Here is a 20,282-nt window from a genome sequence, read left to right on the forward strand (position 1 = left end):
TCCAAAAATGCCAAAGTCTAGAGTTGGTGCTTGTATGGAACATGAATATGAGCAAGAGGGTATCATGCATAACTCTTCCCATCATTGACTGGTGCAAAAATAGCTAAGGTTCATAGCAGTAAGAGTAACCTTTCATTGCTAATTAGGCTTCCTGCTTCTAAATGCCCCTTTTCTCCCTCCAGGGACAGCAGTCAGCTGTTGTCAAATTCCATTTTGGTTGAGAAGGCTGGCGATCTTAGTCAGCTTGCATTGTACTCGAAGCTCATTACCATTCCAAACTTTGACATTTGGAGTATGTTAAGCAGAAGGAGCTAAATACAGTCAATGAAGGCTTTGACAGAATGCCTATGGCTGTATGTCTCTTCTGCCCCTACTTGCGTCCCACTGCTGGATATGGAAAGACAGCAGTGGTGGGTTGCAGGCGGTATGCCCTGGTACGGGCGTAACGGTGCCTGCCTGGAGCACCGAGTTCTGTTCCAGTATAGTGCTTCGGAGGGCCCACCTACCCACCCGAGCTCCTTACCTGTCTTTAAACTCTTTGTCGCTTTCACGCATGCTCACAGCACATATAGCGCTTGCGCAACTCTCCACTGAGCAGCTGGAGCATCGCGGAGGCTTGTAAAGGCGTCGCTGGGGGGTAAGATGCACATGCGTGTTGCACACGTTCATGTGGAAGATGCCGGGCCTGTGTATGTAGATGCCGGTATGGATGCAACGGAATCCGGAACCCACCACTGAAAGACAGGCACTAATCTGAAAAGATGTACCATATTTTTCGGTGTATAAGTCGCACCGGAGTATAAGACGCACCAAGATTTTGAAGAGGCAGATTTAAAAAAAAAAGTTTTTGCGCTCTGCAGACCTTGTGAAAACAAGCTGTTTTTTGCAAAAACTGGCTTGTTTCCTGCCCCCCAAAAGGCATGCATGGCCTTTAGGAGGCTCTTGAGGGCTGGGGAGGCAAAATTGAGCAAAAAACGGCCCATTTTTCACTCATTTCTGCCCCCAGGAGCACACTGGAAGCCTCCTAAAAGCTATGCATGGCCATTTCAGTGAAGTGGCCAGGATATAGGGAGGCAAAAAATGCTGTATTCAATGTATAAGACGCACCAAGATTTTCAGCCTCTTTCGAGGGAAAAAGGTGTGTCTTATGCTCCGAAAAATACGGGTAACTGAGATGTTGGATGACTATGCAGACTCTGACCACTAGGGTTCCCCTTGTCTTTGTTTTCAATAAGGGAATTGACCGAGGTCTTAAATATATGTTAGGAGGAATATATAGCTGTCCTGATCTGGTACCCCATATATCTTCAATAATATTTAGTTAGAAACATGTCAAATACTTTTGCCCAATTCTTCCCTACCTTTACTTTCATATATTGCAACCAATGAATTGGAAGGAGTAGAGAGAAGCTCTTAAAGGCATCATGCTTCTTTTGTTCCATTTTTTAAAAATTAACATTTTAACATTCTATAATGTATGGTAAGTATACATTGCTTCTGGTGTGACATTTAACCTCAGAATAGTTCTGATGTGTTTCTTGATTATGGCTTCCTATGAAAAGGTGGGATCCTTTAGGTTTCTGGGAAAAATATGGATATCTTCAGCCTCTTTCAGACACATAGACAATAGTGATGAGATGTTTGAACTACCTAGAACTCAGTTCTCAGAAATAATTGCTTAAGAACTGATTGTGAAATCTTATATGAACAAATAGCAATTGAGGGGGTGAACAACAGAGTTGCATACTAGGAAAAGGTTCTGTTCATGAAAACTTTGTGTATTAGGGAGAAAACTAACCTAGTCTTCTAAATGTAGAGATTTTTCAATTAAAAATACATACCAAAAGACTCCATTTTGTAGTACTTTAATCTAACTGGTCTTCGTTGGAATGAAAAAGGCTTGGTTGGTGAGAAGCAATTCATTTGGGCAGTGCAGGCACTAGGTTTTCCCAACTCTTAACAATTCAATTTCCCAATAAACATTTTCAGATGCTGAAGTTTTTCGGGCTATGAGGCATCTAATATAGTTGTCTCAAAAGCTAATTAGCCCTACTAATTCCCAGCAGGAATTAGTAGGGCTGTAGACAAGACTGGGAAGTTGAAATTGAAGAAATGTCTTAGAAGAAAGCCATGACAAATTGCTTCTGTATTTTGCCAAGACAATTTTGTGGATATATCAGCTTGGTTCTTTTAAAACATCACTATTTTTTTCCTAGCTCTTTCCAAATGATGTAATTTATTTCCCGTCATACATGACCATGATAAGTGATAAAATGTCTTCCTCCCTATTTGCTCTTAGGCTACTGATTCCAGAGACTCTCTTGCCATGGCCCTTTATTCACGGTGCTTCTCGTGGATCATTGGAAAAATTAACTCAAAGATCAAAGGGAAAGAAAATTTTAAATCTGTGGGAATCTTGGATATATTTGGTTTTGAGAATTTCCAGGTCAGAAATTAAGCTGTTGTAGATCATAGCATGGACAAAGATAGTAGTAATGCATGTAAAAAAATGTACTATCTGAAGATGGATGGGATGGGATGGGATGGTGGTAGTGGCACAGAGAGGATGATCAGCAAGATAAGGTCCTCAAGAAAGTTCCAAAACTTGGGTAATAAGGAAGTTGTTTTGGTTATGACTGTATAAATCGTGGGATGTATTATGGGATATGATTCATAAGGGCATGAATATTTATTACAGCCTTCCTATAGATATCTCAGGACTACTGTGTTTCCCTAAAAATAAGTCAGGGTCTTATTTTCTTTTTACATACAAAATATGGCTTGGGCGTACAACTATAGAGGGTATGCCCAGAGCAGCCACTGCGGGAAAACTCAGTTTGGAAGCTGCCGAAAAAGCCATGCTGGGATGGCGGCGGCGGCTGCGGAGGTGCCTTGGCTCTGCAAGGAGAGCTGGGCCAGGGCATCGTGAAGCTCGGAGATGCATGAGCGGGAGCGGAACAGCTGCTTGCATAACCCCCCCTCCAGTCGTGCAGAGCGCCTTTCACTGGCATTTTGAAGGCGCCAAGCTGCGAGAGCCAGGTGGCGGTGAACAAACGTTCACACGGCTTGGTGATACCCCTAGGTCAGTGAATGGCATTGTGCCCGGCTGGAAAAAGGGGTTTGCTGGGTGGCTGCTCGTGACCGTGGTCGCTTCATGGCTGCTGTGCTGCGCTGCTAGACAGCACAACACAGCCATTCGCCCATGAGGCTGTGCCCAGCTCTTTGGGAGCCTGTTCGCAAGAGAACAGCCAGCCAGCAACCCTCCCCCTCTTCAGCTGGGCATAGCACCACTCACCAACCTAGGGTAACCCAAAGGCGCCAAGCAACGTGATCACCTTTGCCCCTCCCCCCCAGTTCCCACTGCTTGGCACCGTTGGGATACCGCTGCGTTGGTGAATGGCGCTCTGCCTGGCCAGAGGTGGGGAATTGTTCAGGAGGCTTATTTGCGGGGGAGGGCTTATATTTTTGCCCACCAGAATAATGTGGCAAGGCCTTAGCTTCAGGACAGGCCGTATTTTCTGGGAAACACGGTACAAATGTTAGTTGTCACTAATATAGCCATAGTTACATGATGGCTTGCACTTAATAGGTGTTGAAATCCCAATAAATCTGAAAGACAGAAGGTTATGATAGTCTGTTATAATAGAAGTCTCTGCTTGGATATATGCACATGTTACCTTACACACATAGGAGTTTGATTTTTCCCCCCTTCAAGACTCGATTTCATTGAGGACCACATCAGGATTGTGGTTGACCTTGGGTGGCCAGGGTGGGTGTGACCTGGGTGGGTGTGGCTAGCTCAACGTCAATTGTGTCAGGGGCGCCTGTGATGGCCCGAGCGCTCTGTTTTCGGCTGCGACAGCTTCTTGCAACCCTCTGCCAGTGAAAACAGAGCTCGGGACAGCCACCTGCAGGCCTCCTGAGCTCCATTTTCACTGGCAGAAGGACTGTGGGACACCTCCATGGGTCAGATCTGGCCCATGGGTTTTGAGTTTGACACCCCTGCTCAAGACGTACTACATCTTTTGTTTTCTATCTTACATTCTATGTAAGTTTTGAAGTTTTGCGCCAACCCTTGCATCAATTGATATTCTAGGGCATAGGCTGATGCACATCCGCCAGCCCATCCTTGTTTCCCCAGTTCTTCGGAGTCTTTGAGAGAAATAGGATTTTCCCCAGATCGAGGTGAAAGGAATTAACTATTGGTTTCTTTTGTCATGGACAGGTAAATCGTTTTGAGCAGTTTAACATTAACTATGCAAATGAGAAGCTCCAAGAGTACTTCAACAAGCACATCTTCTCCCTGGAGCAGCTTGAGTACAACAGGTAGAAAAATTAGACTATCAAACAGTGGGGATATCTCATATTTTCATTTTTTGTTCTGGCTATTAGGAGAAGCCTTGCTTTTGGTTAAAGGATGAGAAAGCTGTTTAAAGGAGGAAGAGTGTTTGGTCACATACATTCTACCATGTGAAAGAGTATTAAGGAAACGGTACAGTATTACCCTTTCCTCCACTGGCTGGAAGTTGTACAAACACCAATGCTTCTTTTTAGTTTAAGACTGGGACATTTATTCATTTCTTCATTTTTCTCTTTCTTCTGCAACTGCAATGATTTGTGCTTTTTAATTGTTCTCTGCAAATGAGTGCTTAATTGGCTTTGTATTTTTCTTTGGCAGAGAGGGAATCATCTGGGAAGCCATTGATTGGATGGATAATGCAGAATGCTTAGATCTTATTGAGAAGGTAGGTCCCTCATGCTGAAGGGACTGGGGGAAGTAGGGATGGAAGGACCTTTACTCCTTTATGTCTAAATTATGCTAGACCCTTGAACTGGAATAAAAGAACACATTTCTGTTAAAGATATCCACAGGTCAAGATTTGGTTCAGATTCCAAATTCATAATTTATAATTCATAATTTTCAACTGAGACTAGTTGGGAGTTGACCAAATCAACTTGAACCACTTCACTATTTGGTTTTTTTTAAAGAGGTCAACCCAATGGTAGCACAGTGGCTAGAATGTAGTATTTACAGGCTAACTCTGCTCACTACCAGGAGTTCAATCCTGACAGACTGAAGGTTGACTCAACCTTCCATCATTTTGAGGTCAGTAAAATGAGGACCCAGATTGTTGGCGGCAATATGCTGACTCTAAACTGCTTAGAGAGGGCTGTAAAGCACTATGAAGGGGTATAAACGGTAGTCTAAGTGCTATTGCTATTGCTACAATTATTTAAATTTCTTGGTGAAACTAAAATAGCAAGTAATACTAAGCCTTGTAAGAAGATAATGCTTGCCAAATAAAAACAAAATCTGGGAGGTTAAATGATTCATGCACTAATCATCTCCTGCTTTGCCTACTGCAACATGCTGTACATGGGGCTAATCCTGGAAGCTTTATAATGAAGCTTTGTGAAAAAAAACCCACTTTATAATGCCTTGGTAAGGCCACACTTGGAATACTGCATTCAGTTTTGGTCACCACGATGTAGAAAAGATGTGGAGACTTTAGAAAGAGTGCAGAAAAGAGCAACAAAGATGATTAGGGGACTGGAGACTAAAACATATGAAGAAGGGTTGCAGGAACTGGGTATGTCTGATTTAATAGAAAGAAGGACTAAGGGAGACATGATAGCAGTGTTCCAATATCTCAGGGGTTGCCATAAAGAAGAGGGAGTCAAACTATTCTCCAAGACACCTGAAGGTAGAACAAGAAGCAATGGGTGGAAACTAATCAAGGAGAGAAGCAACTTAGAACTGAGGAGAAATTTCCTGACACTTAGAACAATTAATCAGTGGAACAGCTTGCCTCCAGAAGTTGTGAATGCCCCAACACTGAAAGTCTTTAAGAAGATGTTGGATAGTCCTTTGTCTGAAATGGTATAGGGTTTCCTGCCTAGGCAGAGAGTTGGACTAGAAGACCTCCAAGGTTCCTTCCAACTCTGCTATTTTATTGTATTGTAAGCTACAATTGATCCAGAATGCACTTGTGTGAGCAGTTATGGGTTAGTGCTATATTCCCTATATATATATTTTTTTAAATCACATTTTCTCTCCTTTTGGGAAAAAATGATTTGGTGAACATTGAAAATGTAATTTCCCTTGTCAAATATTTATAAAATTAGGTGAATGTGAAATATATTTGTAATTCCAGATTTTTCTTCCGTCTTTTTCTGGGTTTTTTTTTTAGTTGTACTGCTTCTCCCCTTTTTCCTCTTGTTCTTAAAATGGAACAAGCACCACAACAAAATATTTAAATTCAATTGAAAGGCTTAGAAATATCAATACGCAAAGCAATTAAGTTGCATTTGTATATTTATGGCAAAACAGCAGTAAACAATAAAGCTCTCACATATTCCCTCTCTCCCCCCCCCTTTCTCCTTCACACACACAAACACACACACACACACACACACACACAGGAGATTGGGGGCATCTTGGCTAAGAGCCTAAGTGATAAGTATATTCCAAAGGCTTACTTGGCCTTTGAGTGGCATGCCATAGGCCAAAAAAAAAAAGAGAACAAGTTTGGTGCAGTGCTTAAGATGCTAGGCTAGAATTTCAGTTAGAGATTGTAGAGAATATTTGTAGCTCAGGTTAGAGGTTTGGTAGGGATCCAAAGACCTAGAGTTTGAGTTCTAAGCCTTCCTTAACATGAAAACTGGTTGGTTGACTTTGTGCCAGTGACTCTCTTAGCCCAACCCTCAAGGAGTTGCTGTGGAGAGTTGCTGTGGAGCTGAAAATAGGCAGTAATATTAAGCATGTTCACTGACTTGAGTTATATATATGTGGAGAAGAAGGAGGAGGAGGAGGAGGAGGAAGAGGAGGAGGAGGAGGCCTAAACTAACCAAATTAAATTTAGAAGCTGATCTTCACAATGACATTTTTAGTAACAGGTTTCCCGAGTTACTAAGAGAGATGAGCATGCAAAAGGATTGCCTTTAGATAACAGCAGCTTGAAAATCATTAGTAAAAAAAAAAGGTTTGCAAAACCCCTTTGCTTAACCACTTTTGTCCTTCCGATTTGGAATGATCATTTGGGCATATTTTGCATAAAGAACTTTCATTTGCAGGCAGCTTTCCTATCTCACAACAAAGGTAGCAAAAATATTTCTCTTTTGAAAAAGAAAAGTAAAAAACTAAGAAGAGGAGAAGCATGGAGCTGGTTTCAAAATGGTGCTTTGGGATATCATCTTTTTGGAATTTCCAACATTGGTGAAATGAAGTTGTGCGAATGTTCATAACTGAGTGTTTAGGAGAGGGAGTGGAACAAGAGATAAGTCTCAAATGCTTATGTCAGCTGAGTGCTCAAATCTATAAAATGGAAGTTACATTTTAGGATTTGCTATTCTTCTTTTGGGTATTTCTGCCAAAGTGAAACATCCCCATTAAGAGAAAACACAAATAAAGAGAAAATAAAGCACAAATTGATGACAGAAGGATTATGAGGTTGTCTGAATGTTGCATTAAATAACCATAATAATGAGCTTTGTACATTGAAGCATCAATCAAATCTTGGAAGCTCTTTATAGACTTTTTGCTGAAAATGTATAAAAATGAACTGGTGATTTCAGGATTTATTGATTCAAAATATCTTTTTATGGAAGAAGAGAATAATGATCTCTTTACTTAGACGGGTAAAGATGGTAATCATTCTATTTGTAACTTCCACAAAGAAATTTGGAAGTAATTTCTTTAGGTATTTTTTCCTCTTTTGCTACCTTTCACTTTTTATTTTATTTTCCTGCCTTTTGTTTTCTGTTTCTATAGTTATTTTTAAAAATTAAATAAATTCTTATAATGAAATTTCATTTTAAAAAAGAAAAAAAAGTATTTGAACCAACCTGGATAAACCTTGGATTGTTATATTCTTATGCCTACTCCTTACTCCCAACATGGTAAGAATGCTTGGTCAAATGGAATACAACTGTGAAAATATGGTTTTTAGCCAGTTCTAAACTTTTCTAGAATTAAGATTTGACTACAGTACCCAGAATAATCCATTTTAGTGTATCTACCCTGCTCTTCTAAAGCTCTAGTTCCCCTTTAGTTTAGCAACCCATTGTGCTGTTTGTGGCAAGGAGTCTACCTTTCTCTTTGTACTACAATTGCAGAAACTTGGCTTGTTGGCATTAGTTAATGAGGAGAGTAGATTTCCCAAAGGCACTGACAGCACCCTCTTGGAAAAACTGCACAACCAGCATGGGGTAAGTAGGCGTGCATACACACACCACTGCATTTCAGTTCCTTAATTTGGACTCGGTCATTTTAAGAATTGAGATAAATACTGGATGGATGGATGGATGGATGGATGGATGGATGGATGGATGGAAGGAAGGAAGGAAGGAAGGAAGGAAGGAAGGAAGGAAGGAAGGAAGGAAGGAAGGAAGGATCAGACCACAGTTTCTTGAAAGATAAGGTTTGATAGAAAGGCAACCCAAATTCTCTTGGCCATCTGTCAAGCTTCTAATGAGATGGAAAAAAAAGATAAATATTAAGGAGGAAACATTTATTTAATTGCATTGGACTCAGTCAGAGCTATAAAACTTCAAACCCAGATCTGGAATTCATCTTGGGAAAAACTTGTCACTAGAATTATCTCTATGACTGGCATCAGCAAGTAGCATGTCCTCTGCATTTTGGAGCAGCTTACTCTTATAAATAGCTACAAACTTAGAGGGCCCTGCACTAATATAACTTTGATGTTATAATGTATATAGAAAGGGAACCAGTTCTGTGTCTTCATTCTATGTGTCTGCTGAACAAAGAAGAGATAGGAAGATCAAGGCAGGCTAGGAAAGCTATTTTGGCTCATTGGCTGGACACCTTCTGAAGGGACATTTGATCTTTCGTGCTTGGGCTCCAGTTGCTTTTCCTCCCCAAAGGCTCCCACTGATAACATGTGGATCTGCAGACTTTCACTGATCATGCTTGTTTCATTAGAAAAAATGAAAGTCAGGCAAAAAGCTCCACTTCAGAGCACTTGCCAGGGAGGTGATAAGAGTATTCTGAAACGTATAGTCTCAAAGTTCAGAAAATACCACTCATACTGTTATTCATGGAAAGAGAAACCCTCCAGGTATATAAAATACTTAATTCCAACATTTTAAACTTTCTTCCCTTTCAACTTGGCTTCTTTTGGCTTCATTCATCACCAGAACTATGTGGATTTTTTTAACAGGGTTTAGGGGAAGAAATCAAGCAGAACCTGAAATTCACATTTAATCTTTTCTGTTTTCCTTGGCTGGAATTCTACACTAGCTCTATGATATGATAAAAAGGTTGCTCAGGCGATAAAGCTCAATTAGCTCTCTTCAGAGCAAAGCAAACAGACTTCTCTCTTAAGCAAATGACCCTGAGAAACGAAAAGCAGCTAAGATGCAGTGGGTGGAAGTTAAACTGAGGTTAATAATTCAGGCAAGGGTAGATTCCCTTGTTCAGTTTATTTTATTAAAGGTAAAACCTAAAAGAAATGAAGTGGACTTTATGGGGAACATATTATGAGGAATCCAGGAGGGAATGCTTGTCCAGTTAGATGGAAAATGGATGAACAGTTTATAGGGAAACAAGCATTTATCTAGAATAGTGTTTCTCAACCTTGGCAACCTGAAGATGACTGGACTTCAACTCCCAGAATTCCCCAGCCAGCGAAGATGTCCAGACATCTTCAAGTTGCCAAGGTTGAGAAACACTGATCTAGAGCATGCTGGCTAGGGAATTCTGGGAATTGAAATCTGCTTATCTTAAAATCGCAAGGTTGAGGAACACTAATCCAGAAAGATCCATCCTGGCTCCTGAGAATGTGAATTCTGCTCACAGAGACCTTTGCCATGTTCCTTCTTTCAATGATCTATTTTTGGCTAAATTGTCATGGTAACTAGAGGCAATCTCCTTAAGTTAAATGGCATATCCTGTGCCTAGACAAGTGGCCCGGCAACATTTCTACATATGTATGCTGCTGTTTGCAGGTTGTGGTATTGCGAAGTTTCTGGTTAGAAAATGTTACTTCAGGTGCATCTGTGATAACAAATGTTACTTCCCTCACTTTTGTTTCAGAACAACCAGTATTACATGAAGCCTCGAGTGACAGATTTCCATTTCGGGATCCAGCATTATGCTGGAGAAGTAGGTACATTTTAGCTTTATAGCTGAGAGGAAGCTGGCAGGATTCAAGAGCTTTTGAGCAATAAGGCCTTAGCCTGCAATCTGCAATTCAAAGTAGGCATTTTTATGATTGCAGCGGGCAAAAGGCCAGAGTGTCTCGGATTTCTTTAATTTGAACAAATAATAGGCTTATTGAGGGCTAAAGTGCATATTAGAGTTTCTGTGGCTTAGAAGCTCTTACACACTATCGTGTTCGGGGCTTATATGACTATCCTTTATATCCTCATTAACTGTTGAAGGTGACATACAGTCCAGCAATGTGCAAGCTCCCTGCTTTGAGACTGTGTAATCTGGGCAGCCCTTCCTGATCTGGCGCCTGTGCTGAACTAGAGGATCATGGGACTCAAAGTCCAATATATCTGGATGGCACCAGGTTGGGGAACGTAGCCGTAATGCGTACTTTAAGCCACAGGTTCTTTGTTTCTGGGAGAAGAGGTTTTTGGGCATTGCAAAACTGGGCAGGATCTGTGATGAGGACATTAATGGCTGAAAATAGGACAGGGTCAATACAGGGCAGCTTATCAAACAATTGGTGAGCTATGGAACTGATTTATCTGCAAATGTTTTGTTTTGCCTTTCCTTTGAGGAAGCATGGTGGCACACGTCTTCTTCCCTACCTGCCCCCACATTTATTTTCCCCTTAGAACAACTGATTGAGGTGGGCTGGATTAAGAAGTAACAAGTGGTTCAGAGTTCCAATGGTGAACCTAATGGCTGAGCTAGGATTTGAATCTGGGTCTCCTGAGTCCCAATCCAGCACTTTGTTCACAACACTATTGGTTTGGCTATTGCAGCCGAATGAGACTTTTAAAAAAATCTCCATTTGGCTGGATAGTCTTTTGGACAGCTACACAAATTGTTTAGCAATTTTTTTCTTGCCATGTGTATCTGCTCAAAAAAAAAAAAAAAAAAAAAAAGGGAAGGGGGGAGGAGTCCATGCATAGCAAACCTGGTTATTTGTCTCTAAAATTGTTACTTATAGGTCCTCTATGACGTGAGGGGCTTTCTGGAAAAAAACAGAGATACCTTTCGAGATGACATTTTAAACATGCTGAAGGACAGCAGGTAAAGACGCTAGAGCCATTCCCAGGGAAGCAGAATTAGGTAGCTAATGCTAAGGAGGGGGAGTAAAAAAAATGGTTATGATTATTATTTTCCATAGGTAGAGCCACTCCTTGAGTGCTCAGTAATGTAGCGCCAAAGATGGGGTGTGGGCACAGGTTTCTAGCAGTCCCTTGGGCCATTTAGTAGGCTAGGTAATTTGGATCTCCAGAATCTCTTCATAGCTGCTGGAGGGCTAGCTCTCCTATGGCTGGTCAGATGTCTCTGCTTCTCTTGGTGCTTATCTGTCCTTAAGTTCTAGCACCGTGATGGCAAACCTATGGCAGGCGTGCCACAGATGGCACGCAGAGCCCTCTCTATGGGCACGCCAGCTGTTGCCCCAGCCCAGCTCCACTGCGCATGATCTTCGGTTCTCTGCCGCATATGCGTGGGTGCAGGGTGCATGGGGATGCACGTGTGCATGTGTGGGGAGGCAGGGCGCATGCATGGGGGGGCGCTTGCATTGCATTTTGGGGTTTGCGCATGCACACGTGCTTTGGGCACCAAAAAGGTTCACCATCCCTGTTCTAGCACTTCACAAAGACATTCTTGATTCACGTATTATGACTAGGGAAGAAGGATCCATTTCCTGGTTTAAGACAGCAGAAGCAGCAGTGTTTCCCATGGCATCTCTTTCTTTCTCTTATATTTCTCTTTCCACACAGGCTGGACTTCATCTATGACCTCTTTGAAAGAGTTGCTAGCTGCAACAGTGAAGACACTCTGAAGTTGGGAACTCAGAGACGCAGGCCAACTGTCAGCTCCCAGTTTAGGGTAGGATCAGGAGGCCCATGAACGTGCATGTGAAAACGCCTGTAGAAACATCTCCGTAGACATGTCTTTGTTTCTTTAAATCCAGTAAATCAGAGAGAAGTACCACCAAGGTAGATGGGGATTCAGATTGTAGGTCCTGCATCTTCAATGTTTCAGGCTCCGCTCTTTTGTGTTTTTTAAGCTACAAAACCTAACATGGATTGGGAAAGGAGACGGGATAAGCCAATGAATGCCATGCAATTCTTCTTCTGTCGATGTCATAAAAGATGTTTCAGTATCATGCAATTGTGCTTCCTTAGCAGTTTCATCACGCTTTTTGTGGCTGAGCATCAGCTGTAGGAAATGTTGGACCATGTGACAGCTCATGCTCAGTAGATTCTTTTTCATCCTCTCATATATTTTTTTAAACATCAGAATTATAATTGCGTCCAAGGCACTGGAGAATGATAGTAAATCTGGTCCTGAGAATGAATTTCTCCAGAGAAATAACATCTGCTGCTCTTTTCCAGGACTCCTTACATTCCTTAATGGCTACTCTCAGCACTTGCAATCCACTCTTCATTCGCTGCATCAAACCAAACCTGGAAAAGGTGACGCTCTGGAGGTGGGGAATGCCAGATGAACAGGGAAGAAGGGAGGAGGGAGATTCACCACGATTTTCAGTGGCAGCTGAGTTGAAGCTTTGCTGACCGGAAAGGGTCTTTCTCCTTTTCTGAGGGATTCTGGATTCCTAGGAGAAAAAGTTTGTGTCCAGGGTTAGCACAACAGATACAGAAGGAAGGGCCCTTTTCTAAAAGGGCTGCTGTATGCAACATAAATACTCTTTTAATGCCTTTCCTTTAATACATTGGGAGATAAATCTTGCATTTAAAAATTTTCCTTAAGCCTAGTGACTGTTTTGTATATCTAATTCATCTCTGTGTGCGCTTGTGTGTGCATTGTACATGTATGTGCATGCAGAACTAATTAATTGAGATGCCAGGAATGACTTTTGCAATTCACCTGTCATACAAGTAAAATCTCTTTTAAATTGCCCTCCCTCACATTTGGTTGGTCTCTATTTTGGGTTGTTCTTTAGGCTCCAAATCTGTTCAGTCCAGATGTTGTGTTGAAACAGCTGCGATACTCAGGGATGCTGGAGACAGTGAAGATTCGGAGAGCTGGCTTTCCCGTGCGGCGTCTTTGTCAAGATTTCCTCTGCAGGTAAACAAGAGACAGCGCATTTCCTAGGAATGGGGGTTGCAGAGAAATCAAATATAATTGTTTAGAGCAGTGGTCACCAACTGTTGATCCTTGGTCCACAGGTTGTCCGCAAGAAAATGTTGGTGGTCCACAGAAAAATTATTTGCATTTTTTATATTCCACTAAATCAGGGGTCCGCAAGCTACGCCCCCTGGGACGGATACGTGGAATGAACATTTGTGTTGCTGCAGAGATTCTCCCCCTTTAGGGTCTTTTTGTAGGGGGGCAGAAATTCCAATTTGGGATCTTCTTCGGCCTCCTGGTACAGGGCTTTGGGCGAAGGCTGGAGGGAAGTGGTGGTGAAGAGCTGGAGAACCTTGTTCCAGTGGGACTACATCATGGCTTGGAACTGGCTGCCCATCTCAGCCCATTGAGCCTGGCCAGACACTGGCACTCCTGCAGGTCTTCCCTCTGCTTGGAAAGACTATGCCCGTAGTCCTCAGTGAAATGCTTCTGCTGAGTTTCCTTCTTGGTCAGATCCAATTTGAACTGAGCCAGTTGTTTTGCCAACTCTTAGTTGTTATGACTACTTAGCTCCAACAACTGCTTCCTGTTGGCACCCTAAAGAGCCCAGGCAGGGAAGTGAAGAGTGACTGAGAAGTGAGGGGCGAGTAGAAGCTGGCGAAGTGCCTCTTGGCATGAGTGACATGGAATTGGCCACACCCACCCAGTCACATGACCACCTAGCTGCACCCACTCAAACAGTCATTAGGCAGATCATATTAGTGGTCCGCAGGATTTAAAATTATGAATTCAGTGATCCCTGAGGTCCGAAAGGTTGGTGACCCCTGTTTAGAGTGACTGGCTTCTAAGGACAAGGAAGCTTAAGAAAACTGCTTCTGCAGTTTCTTCTGGGTTTGAACAAACTATCTCTTTTTTCTTTCCTAAAACCAGTTAATCATCACATGTACTATTATACTCTTCTTACCTGTTCAGAGGCAGTATCTATCTTTAATTGAATGATGAAACACCCTTTCCTCCCCCGCCTCCCTGAAAAACATACTTGAATGTATTATTCTTCAATCAGATTAAATTTCATTTTACATGTGTGATGATTTGCAGCATTAAGAATTGTTGAGGTTTCTCTTCCCAGATGCCACTTGTATTGTTCGGAAAAGTTAATGGAGCCAGTTAAAAAACCTTTGGCTCTACCACAGCTTAGAAGCAAAAAGAGAACTAGACTAGTAATTGCATCTAATGCTAGAATTTGTTGATTCATGCCTGTTTCTAATTAAGAGCATTTGTTTGGTTATTACAGATACAAAATGCTTTTGAAGAATTGGACCAACCCAGACAGTGGGAAAACCACGTGTTCAAGCTTTTTGCAGATATATGACAACACCCAGAGAGAATGGAAGCTGGGGAAAACCAAGGTAAAACCTATTTCCCCAAAGAAGTAAATTGGGAAATGCTGTATAAAAATATTGTCCACAGTTACCTACATGTATGATGATTATTAGTTTTAGAACTTTGACCTAGCTGGGCTGTGGACCTGCACATATTTTGTATCACAGAAATCTGAATATATCTTTATTTCTTTCTCCCAGCAAGCCTCTTGAGAAGCATAACATGAAACCCTGCTGGTCTGCTCAAGAGTTCATTGCCAGGGGGTCTCTGGATACGATTGCTTAGCTGACAAGACCTTACAGAGCATAAAATATTATATTTTTAAAAAATCAGTGAAAATCATTAGTTCAGGGACAGCATGGAGGCTGCTCTGACCCATTACTCCTCTAGTCCTGCATGTTATAGCTTCTTGATTGTCATCTGTTCTTTTCCTATCTTGTTCCTACCATCCTGTCACATAGGTCAGCAGGTTTATTAAACACGCACAGAGAATGAACGCAATGGGTCCAACAGTGCATTGGAGCTCCATTTCCCCCCAGATTTTGTCCTTTTCAAAACCAGTAGCAGAGCTGTTCATCATTCTCTCCTGTTTCACTCGTACATCATTTCTAGTGAAATTTATTCTCTGTTGAATGTTGATTAAAGTCAGGAAGTGCCTATGTTTGTATTTATATTGATACTTCATTTAAGTCCAAAAAGATTTTTTAAATAAGTTGGGCTCATCCCAACTAGGCTGGCAAAGAAGGCATGCTACAGACCCCGTTGTTCAAGAAATTTCGGCTGGTGGAGTCCAGGTGAAGAGCTGTGACTCCTGCCCAGTGGTGTATTAACCATTAAGCAGACTAAGCACGTGCTTAGAGCACCAGGCCCAAGGGGGCACCACAAAAATGAAAAAGAAAAAAACCCCAATAAAGATTTGTACAGGAGGGAGGTACCAAGATTTGTTACTGCTTAGGGCAACAGTGAGCCTTAATCCCCCACTGCTCCTGCCTTTTGGAACATCTTGCCCCCACCCCACCCCCATCCGCCTGACCTTCTGTAAGGGAGCCTGAAGGCCCAGCTCTGCCAGAAGGTCTTGGGGCCCCAATGGGGGTACATCATGCTGAAGGTGGTTGATAGACTAATAGCAGATCCCACCTCCCCCATTGCACCCCCCCCCCATCTTTTAATTATAAATTGTATTTTTATTGTTCTTAGACTGTATCTGTTATGGTTTTATTGCTTTTAACATTGTGACCTTACAGCAGGATTATTAAATGTTACAATTAAAAAAGTTGAATGCAAATTTAAAAAAAGAAAAAGTGCAGAAAAGAGAAGTCTGAGGAAATGACCCCAAATATTTCGGCCATTATTGCACAGTATAAATATCTAGAAATGGTATTTTATTCATTCACTCATTCAATTTGGAGCCGCCTGACTTCCAGACAAGCCCAGGCAGCTGGCATCTCAAAAACAAGAAATAATAAACTAGAGAACAGATCTGTGTATTTCCAGGAAAAACACAACACTACCCAAATCTGACAAAAAGAACCACCAGGGGCTCATAAATTTCCCAAACCTCAGGTCTTGGAGCAAAGCCACATTTTTAAAGAGTTGTGGAACAACTGGAACGTGTTTAATAAAACATTATTTGGAGAGCTGACACAAAATACAGTGATACAGTACAACTAAAACAATGGGGTCAATTAGGAAATTTTTACTAAAAGGATGTAGATTAGTAGATGCAGTAGGAATAGTGTTCTGTTTGGAGCAGAACTCTGGAAAGATGGGAATAGAATACCCATAATCATAAGACTTTTTTTAAAAAAATCATACAAAATCAATTCAGTTCGTGGAAGACAAGCAAGCCTTCCATGGGAAACTAAGAGCTTCCAATGGAAGACGTCCATGAACTGTATTAGTTTTATCCCAAGATAAAGTTCATATTGATAAGATCCTGCTTCGCTTTTGCAACTGTATCACTCTAGAAAAGAGTCTTAATGAACAGTTAGGGAAATGCTTGGATTTCTTAATCTAAGGGGAGGATTGGAAATCTGCCATATATGAATTGTAAATTGGTTTCAGCCCAGTTAAAACAAAGAAAAAATGCTTTGTATTAGGAATGAATATAGAAACCCTTGGCTTTATTTGTTTAATAAATAAATACAATCAAAATTAAAATTTGGAGTTGTGTTCCAGTTGTAGCAGCTATAGAATGATGGGCAACTGTAAAATTGGTAAAGTGCGTTTTTTGATTCTGTCTTTAAAAAAAAAATCAGACTGAATAAATAACATTGAAATTTAATGAGCAATGCCTGCTGAGTTTCAGTATGTTCATTGTTATTTGGAGTAATACACTAGTGTTGAATGGAAATAAAGAATAATATGCTATTTTTCAGGTTCATTATACAGAACTTCATCTGTATTAAGGATATGCAAAACCTTCAGTGTATAGATCATTCTGGGCCTAGTACACTCAAGTTCAGGTGGTCCACGATTGGGCCAACATACATTTGTTGCATGTTTTATCTTCAATCAGAATAGAGCTGGTAGGGACCTTGGAGGTCATCTTCTAGTCCAGCCCTCTTCTCAAGCAGGAGACCCTATACTACATTTCAGACAAGGAACTGTCCAGTCTCTCCTTAAAAATCTGCAGTGATGACGCACTCACAACCACAATCAGATATGGAACATGTATGTTTGGTCCAGACTCACATCCAGACATGGGTGTTTCAGGTCTAAATATTGAGGGTTCTGAAAAGGCAAAACTGGCAGTGATAGGCAGGGAAAAACAAGCTATGAGGAGATTGGGAGCAGGAGCAGGTGAATGGTTGGATTGTACTGTGCATGACATGAAGTGTAGCCAAGGAAATGGAATGAAGGCCCTGAGATGTTTGGTAGAGGGACTAATTGGTGGCAGGTTGGAGTCTGCTGCATTTGAAATCCATTGTAGGTGAGAAGAAAGGGAGACATTGGGGAAATTGTTTTGTGGGATGGTACACAAGTCATTGTGAGGAGGATGGAGGGGAAAGGAGCTTTGACTTATTGTCCCACAAATCTGCCCAGAGCTTGTCTTGGTTAAAACCCAGAACACAAAGTTCCTGGTTTTGGTTTAGATGGACTAAAAATCTTTTGTGGCTAAACATCAAAGTCACAGTTGTATGTCATATTTGGAACATATGGAACAAGGCACTCTTCCCCCATTTTATTCATACCTCTATGCTGCATCTCTATCAGTGCTCAGGAGAAATAGAATATAGACTACTAAAATTAGGACAAAGGCCAATTAAATGCAATTAAGATTTCCTGCTGCTACTAGCATCACTTTCTTTATTTCACCTAACTAAGGCCTCTCCTACCTACAAAAGCCCTGTGCCAGGTTTGCCCTAACATTTTCTTTAAGACTATTTTAGATGTTCTAACATCTAAATCAATAAAACCACTGGGGAACCGAGTTCTGTAGGGCACTAATTAAAGAAGCAGCTCAGCAATAGCTTGTGGTCCATTGGGCAGAGAGCTCTTCATTAAAGAGCTTCTATGTGATCCAAGAAGAAATTATAAAGCAATTGGACCTAATCAGCATAATCAAGGACATTTAAGGCTATTGTAATTTGTTTCTGTGTTTTTTCTGTCCTTTTCCTTTTAGCATTAGATTATGTTTTTCTTGGGAGTAGGCAGAATTATGGCATGTTCTGCAGATGGGACTGCCTGGAGCAAACTGGGGATGGAGAAACCCTAGGCAAAGTAAAGTAAAAAGGAAATGGGCATCTTTCTGCCTGCTGAACACTTGAAGTTAATAAATCAACCTTAGAGCATTAAGAGACCAGGCTTTAAGTGACTGATGCGTGAACAACTAGCCTTTGATCTCCACGAGAACAATAAGATTTTCTCTCCTGTACATGTGTTCCCTCTTCATGTTGCTGGACCATCTGAAAAGGACTGGCTGTCTCAGTGTCCTGCATTAGTACAAAACAAACTAAGTCCTTTTTGGCAGTTCTTTATAGGCTTTATAGGCTTCTCTTTGCAGAATGAACAAGAGGAGGAGCCATAGCATGGATGAAAGATGCTTTTCTTTCCATTGAATGCTTTGTTCCATTATCTGCAGGAATAAGATAGAAGCAACTAAGGGCAATTTTAAGAAAGATATGGGCAGGTAGATAAGACAGCCATATTCATGACCAGACAATGACAGTTTACTCAATAATGCTCAGTGATTACACAAAAATAGGCAAAAACAGCATTCTTTTCTTCTAACATAGAGATGACAAAGTTAAAAAAAAGCTTTCGGTTGGAAAAAAATCAGGTAAATTAAACTTAAATGCAAGCTCTTTTTTGCACCAAAATAATCTTTCCAATCAATTTGGATTGGAACAGCACATGTGTACTATTTACTGTTGTGCTAATGGGATAGAAACATATTTGATGTCAGTTCAATGGGATGTGACTGTGATACCCTGGAGCAGTGGTCTCCAACCTTGGCAACTTTAAGACTTGTGGACTTCAACTCCCAGAGTTCCTCAGCCAGCTTTGCTGGCTGAGGAACTCTGGGAGTTGGAGTCCACAAGTCTTAAAGTTGCCAAGGTTGGAGACCACTGCCCTGGAGGATTCAGGAAGCCTGGAACATTTTTTTTAAACCCACGTGATTAATACTGGGCTGCCTTTCGTAACTCCTTTCATTAGGGAAAAGCACTTGTAAGGCTTGAGCAGGGAGTAGATGAGGGGAAGTAACGTGAGTTTTGTGGGGTTTGCTTCTTAAATGTAGCTGGCTGCAGCTTCGACCCGTAGATACATCAAATTGCTCCATCTAATAGCTTTGCCCAACTAGAGCACCTTCCAAAACTAACCACCAAGTTCCCAGAATTAACAGACAACGTGGCCATCTGTAGTCAGTAAGACGGCCCTAAACTTTTTAGAGGGATGCGTTCTAGATAGAAACATTTTTCATCCCTTTGTACTGCACACCTTACAAGGGAGGAAACCAAGATTCACTCTATAAGCACAGCAGGTTGTTTTTCTCATCAAATCTCTGGTAAGAATGCCTACTTAATATATATGCCCACATGGTTGGGTTATTCGTATATTATTTCTTTACATATACTCTTTTTTTAAAAAAAAATCCTATTTGTCTCTTTGGTGTGTCTTGTAAAAGCTTACTTTGTGCTTTTTGATAACGACTTGATCCAACGGAATTAAACATTTCCTTAAATAGAAGTAAAAACTTAAATCTGGCTGCATTTCTGCATGCTGCTTACAACATAGGAGTGGGGAAAAGAAGCAGTTGGCAATTGTAGCCCAGGGCAGCTCAGGCTTTCTTTTCATCAGTTTTTTGAAAAAAAAATATGAATGGGTCTTAAAACAGTCCTGAGTTTATGAAAGTGGTCCCTTTGTTTTGGCCTAAGGAATGGGCTATAATTTCCTCAGCATGAAACGCCAGGAAAGCATACCGTAGCAATCCCCTTCATGTCTTGAGGCGTTGTGAGATTGCAGGTACCAGGTTCCTGCCCAGTGAGCCTTCCAGGTGTGCCATGTTCCGGTTCCTGCCTACGGGGCAGCAGGGGGCCCTGGGAGTTAGGATCCTATGTGAGTATGGGTGTTGGCTTCAACATGTGCTGAGCAGGATGGGGAAAGGAGTAGGAAATGCTTCCTGCGGCATGTATTCAATGGGTATTTCTAT

At 41.4% G+C, this 20,282-nt stretch overlaps 1 protein-coding gene across 3 annotated transcripts in view; it reads left to right on the forward strand.

The window, feature by feature from the left end:
* The window catches only part of LOC106541385 (unconventional myosin-X), a 71,763-nt gene that overhangs the window by 6,812 nt on the left and 44,669 nt on the right, over positions 1-20,282 (forward strand). For 2 of the 3 annotated variants that reach the window (XM_087713509.1, XM_087713514.1), the window contains exons 5-14: positions 2,300-2,446; positions 4,226-4,326; positions 4,679-4,745; positions 8,116-8,208; positions 10,058-10,126; positions 11,148-11,230; positions 11,932-12,040; positions 12,550-12,630; positions 13,119-13,243; positions 14,541-14,655. In XM_087713509.1, the coding sequence (XP_087569635.1) occupies positions 2,300-2,446; positions 4,226-4,326; positions 4,679-4,745; positions 8,116-8,208; positions 10,058-10,126; positions 11,148-11,230; positions 11,932-12,040; positions 12,550-12,630; positions 13,119-13,243; positions 14,541-14,655 (990 nt within the window). The remainder of the gene's footprint in view (positions 1-2,299; positions 2,447-4,225; positions 4,327-4,678; positions 4,746-8,115; positions 8,209-10,057; positions 10,127-11,147; positions 11,231-11,931; positions 12,041-12,549; positions 12,631-13,118; positions 13,244-14,540; positions 14,656-20,282) is intronic. The other variant, XM_087713504.1, reaches the window with a different exon arrangement.

Source organism: Thamnophis sirtalis, unplaced genomic scaffold (genome assembly GCF_051295495.1).
Source record: "Thamnophis sirtalis isolate CommonGarterSnake01/CBP01778 unplaced genomic scaffold, rThaSir2_p1.2 scaffold_1, whole genome shotgun sequence".
NCBI lineage: Eukaryota > Metazoa > Chordata > Lepidosauria > Squamata > Natricidae > Thamnophis > Thamnophis sirtalis.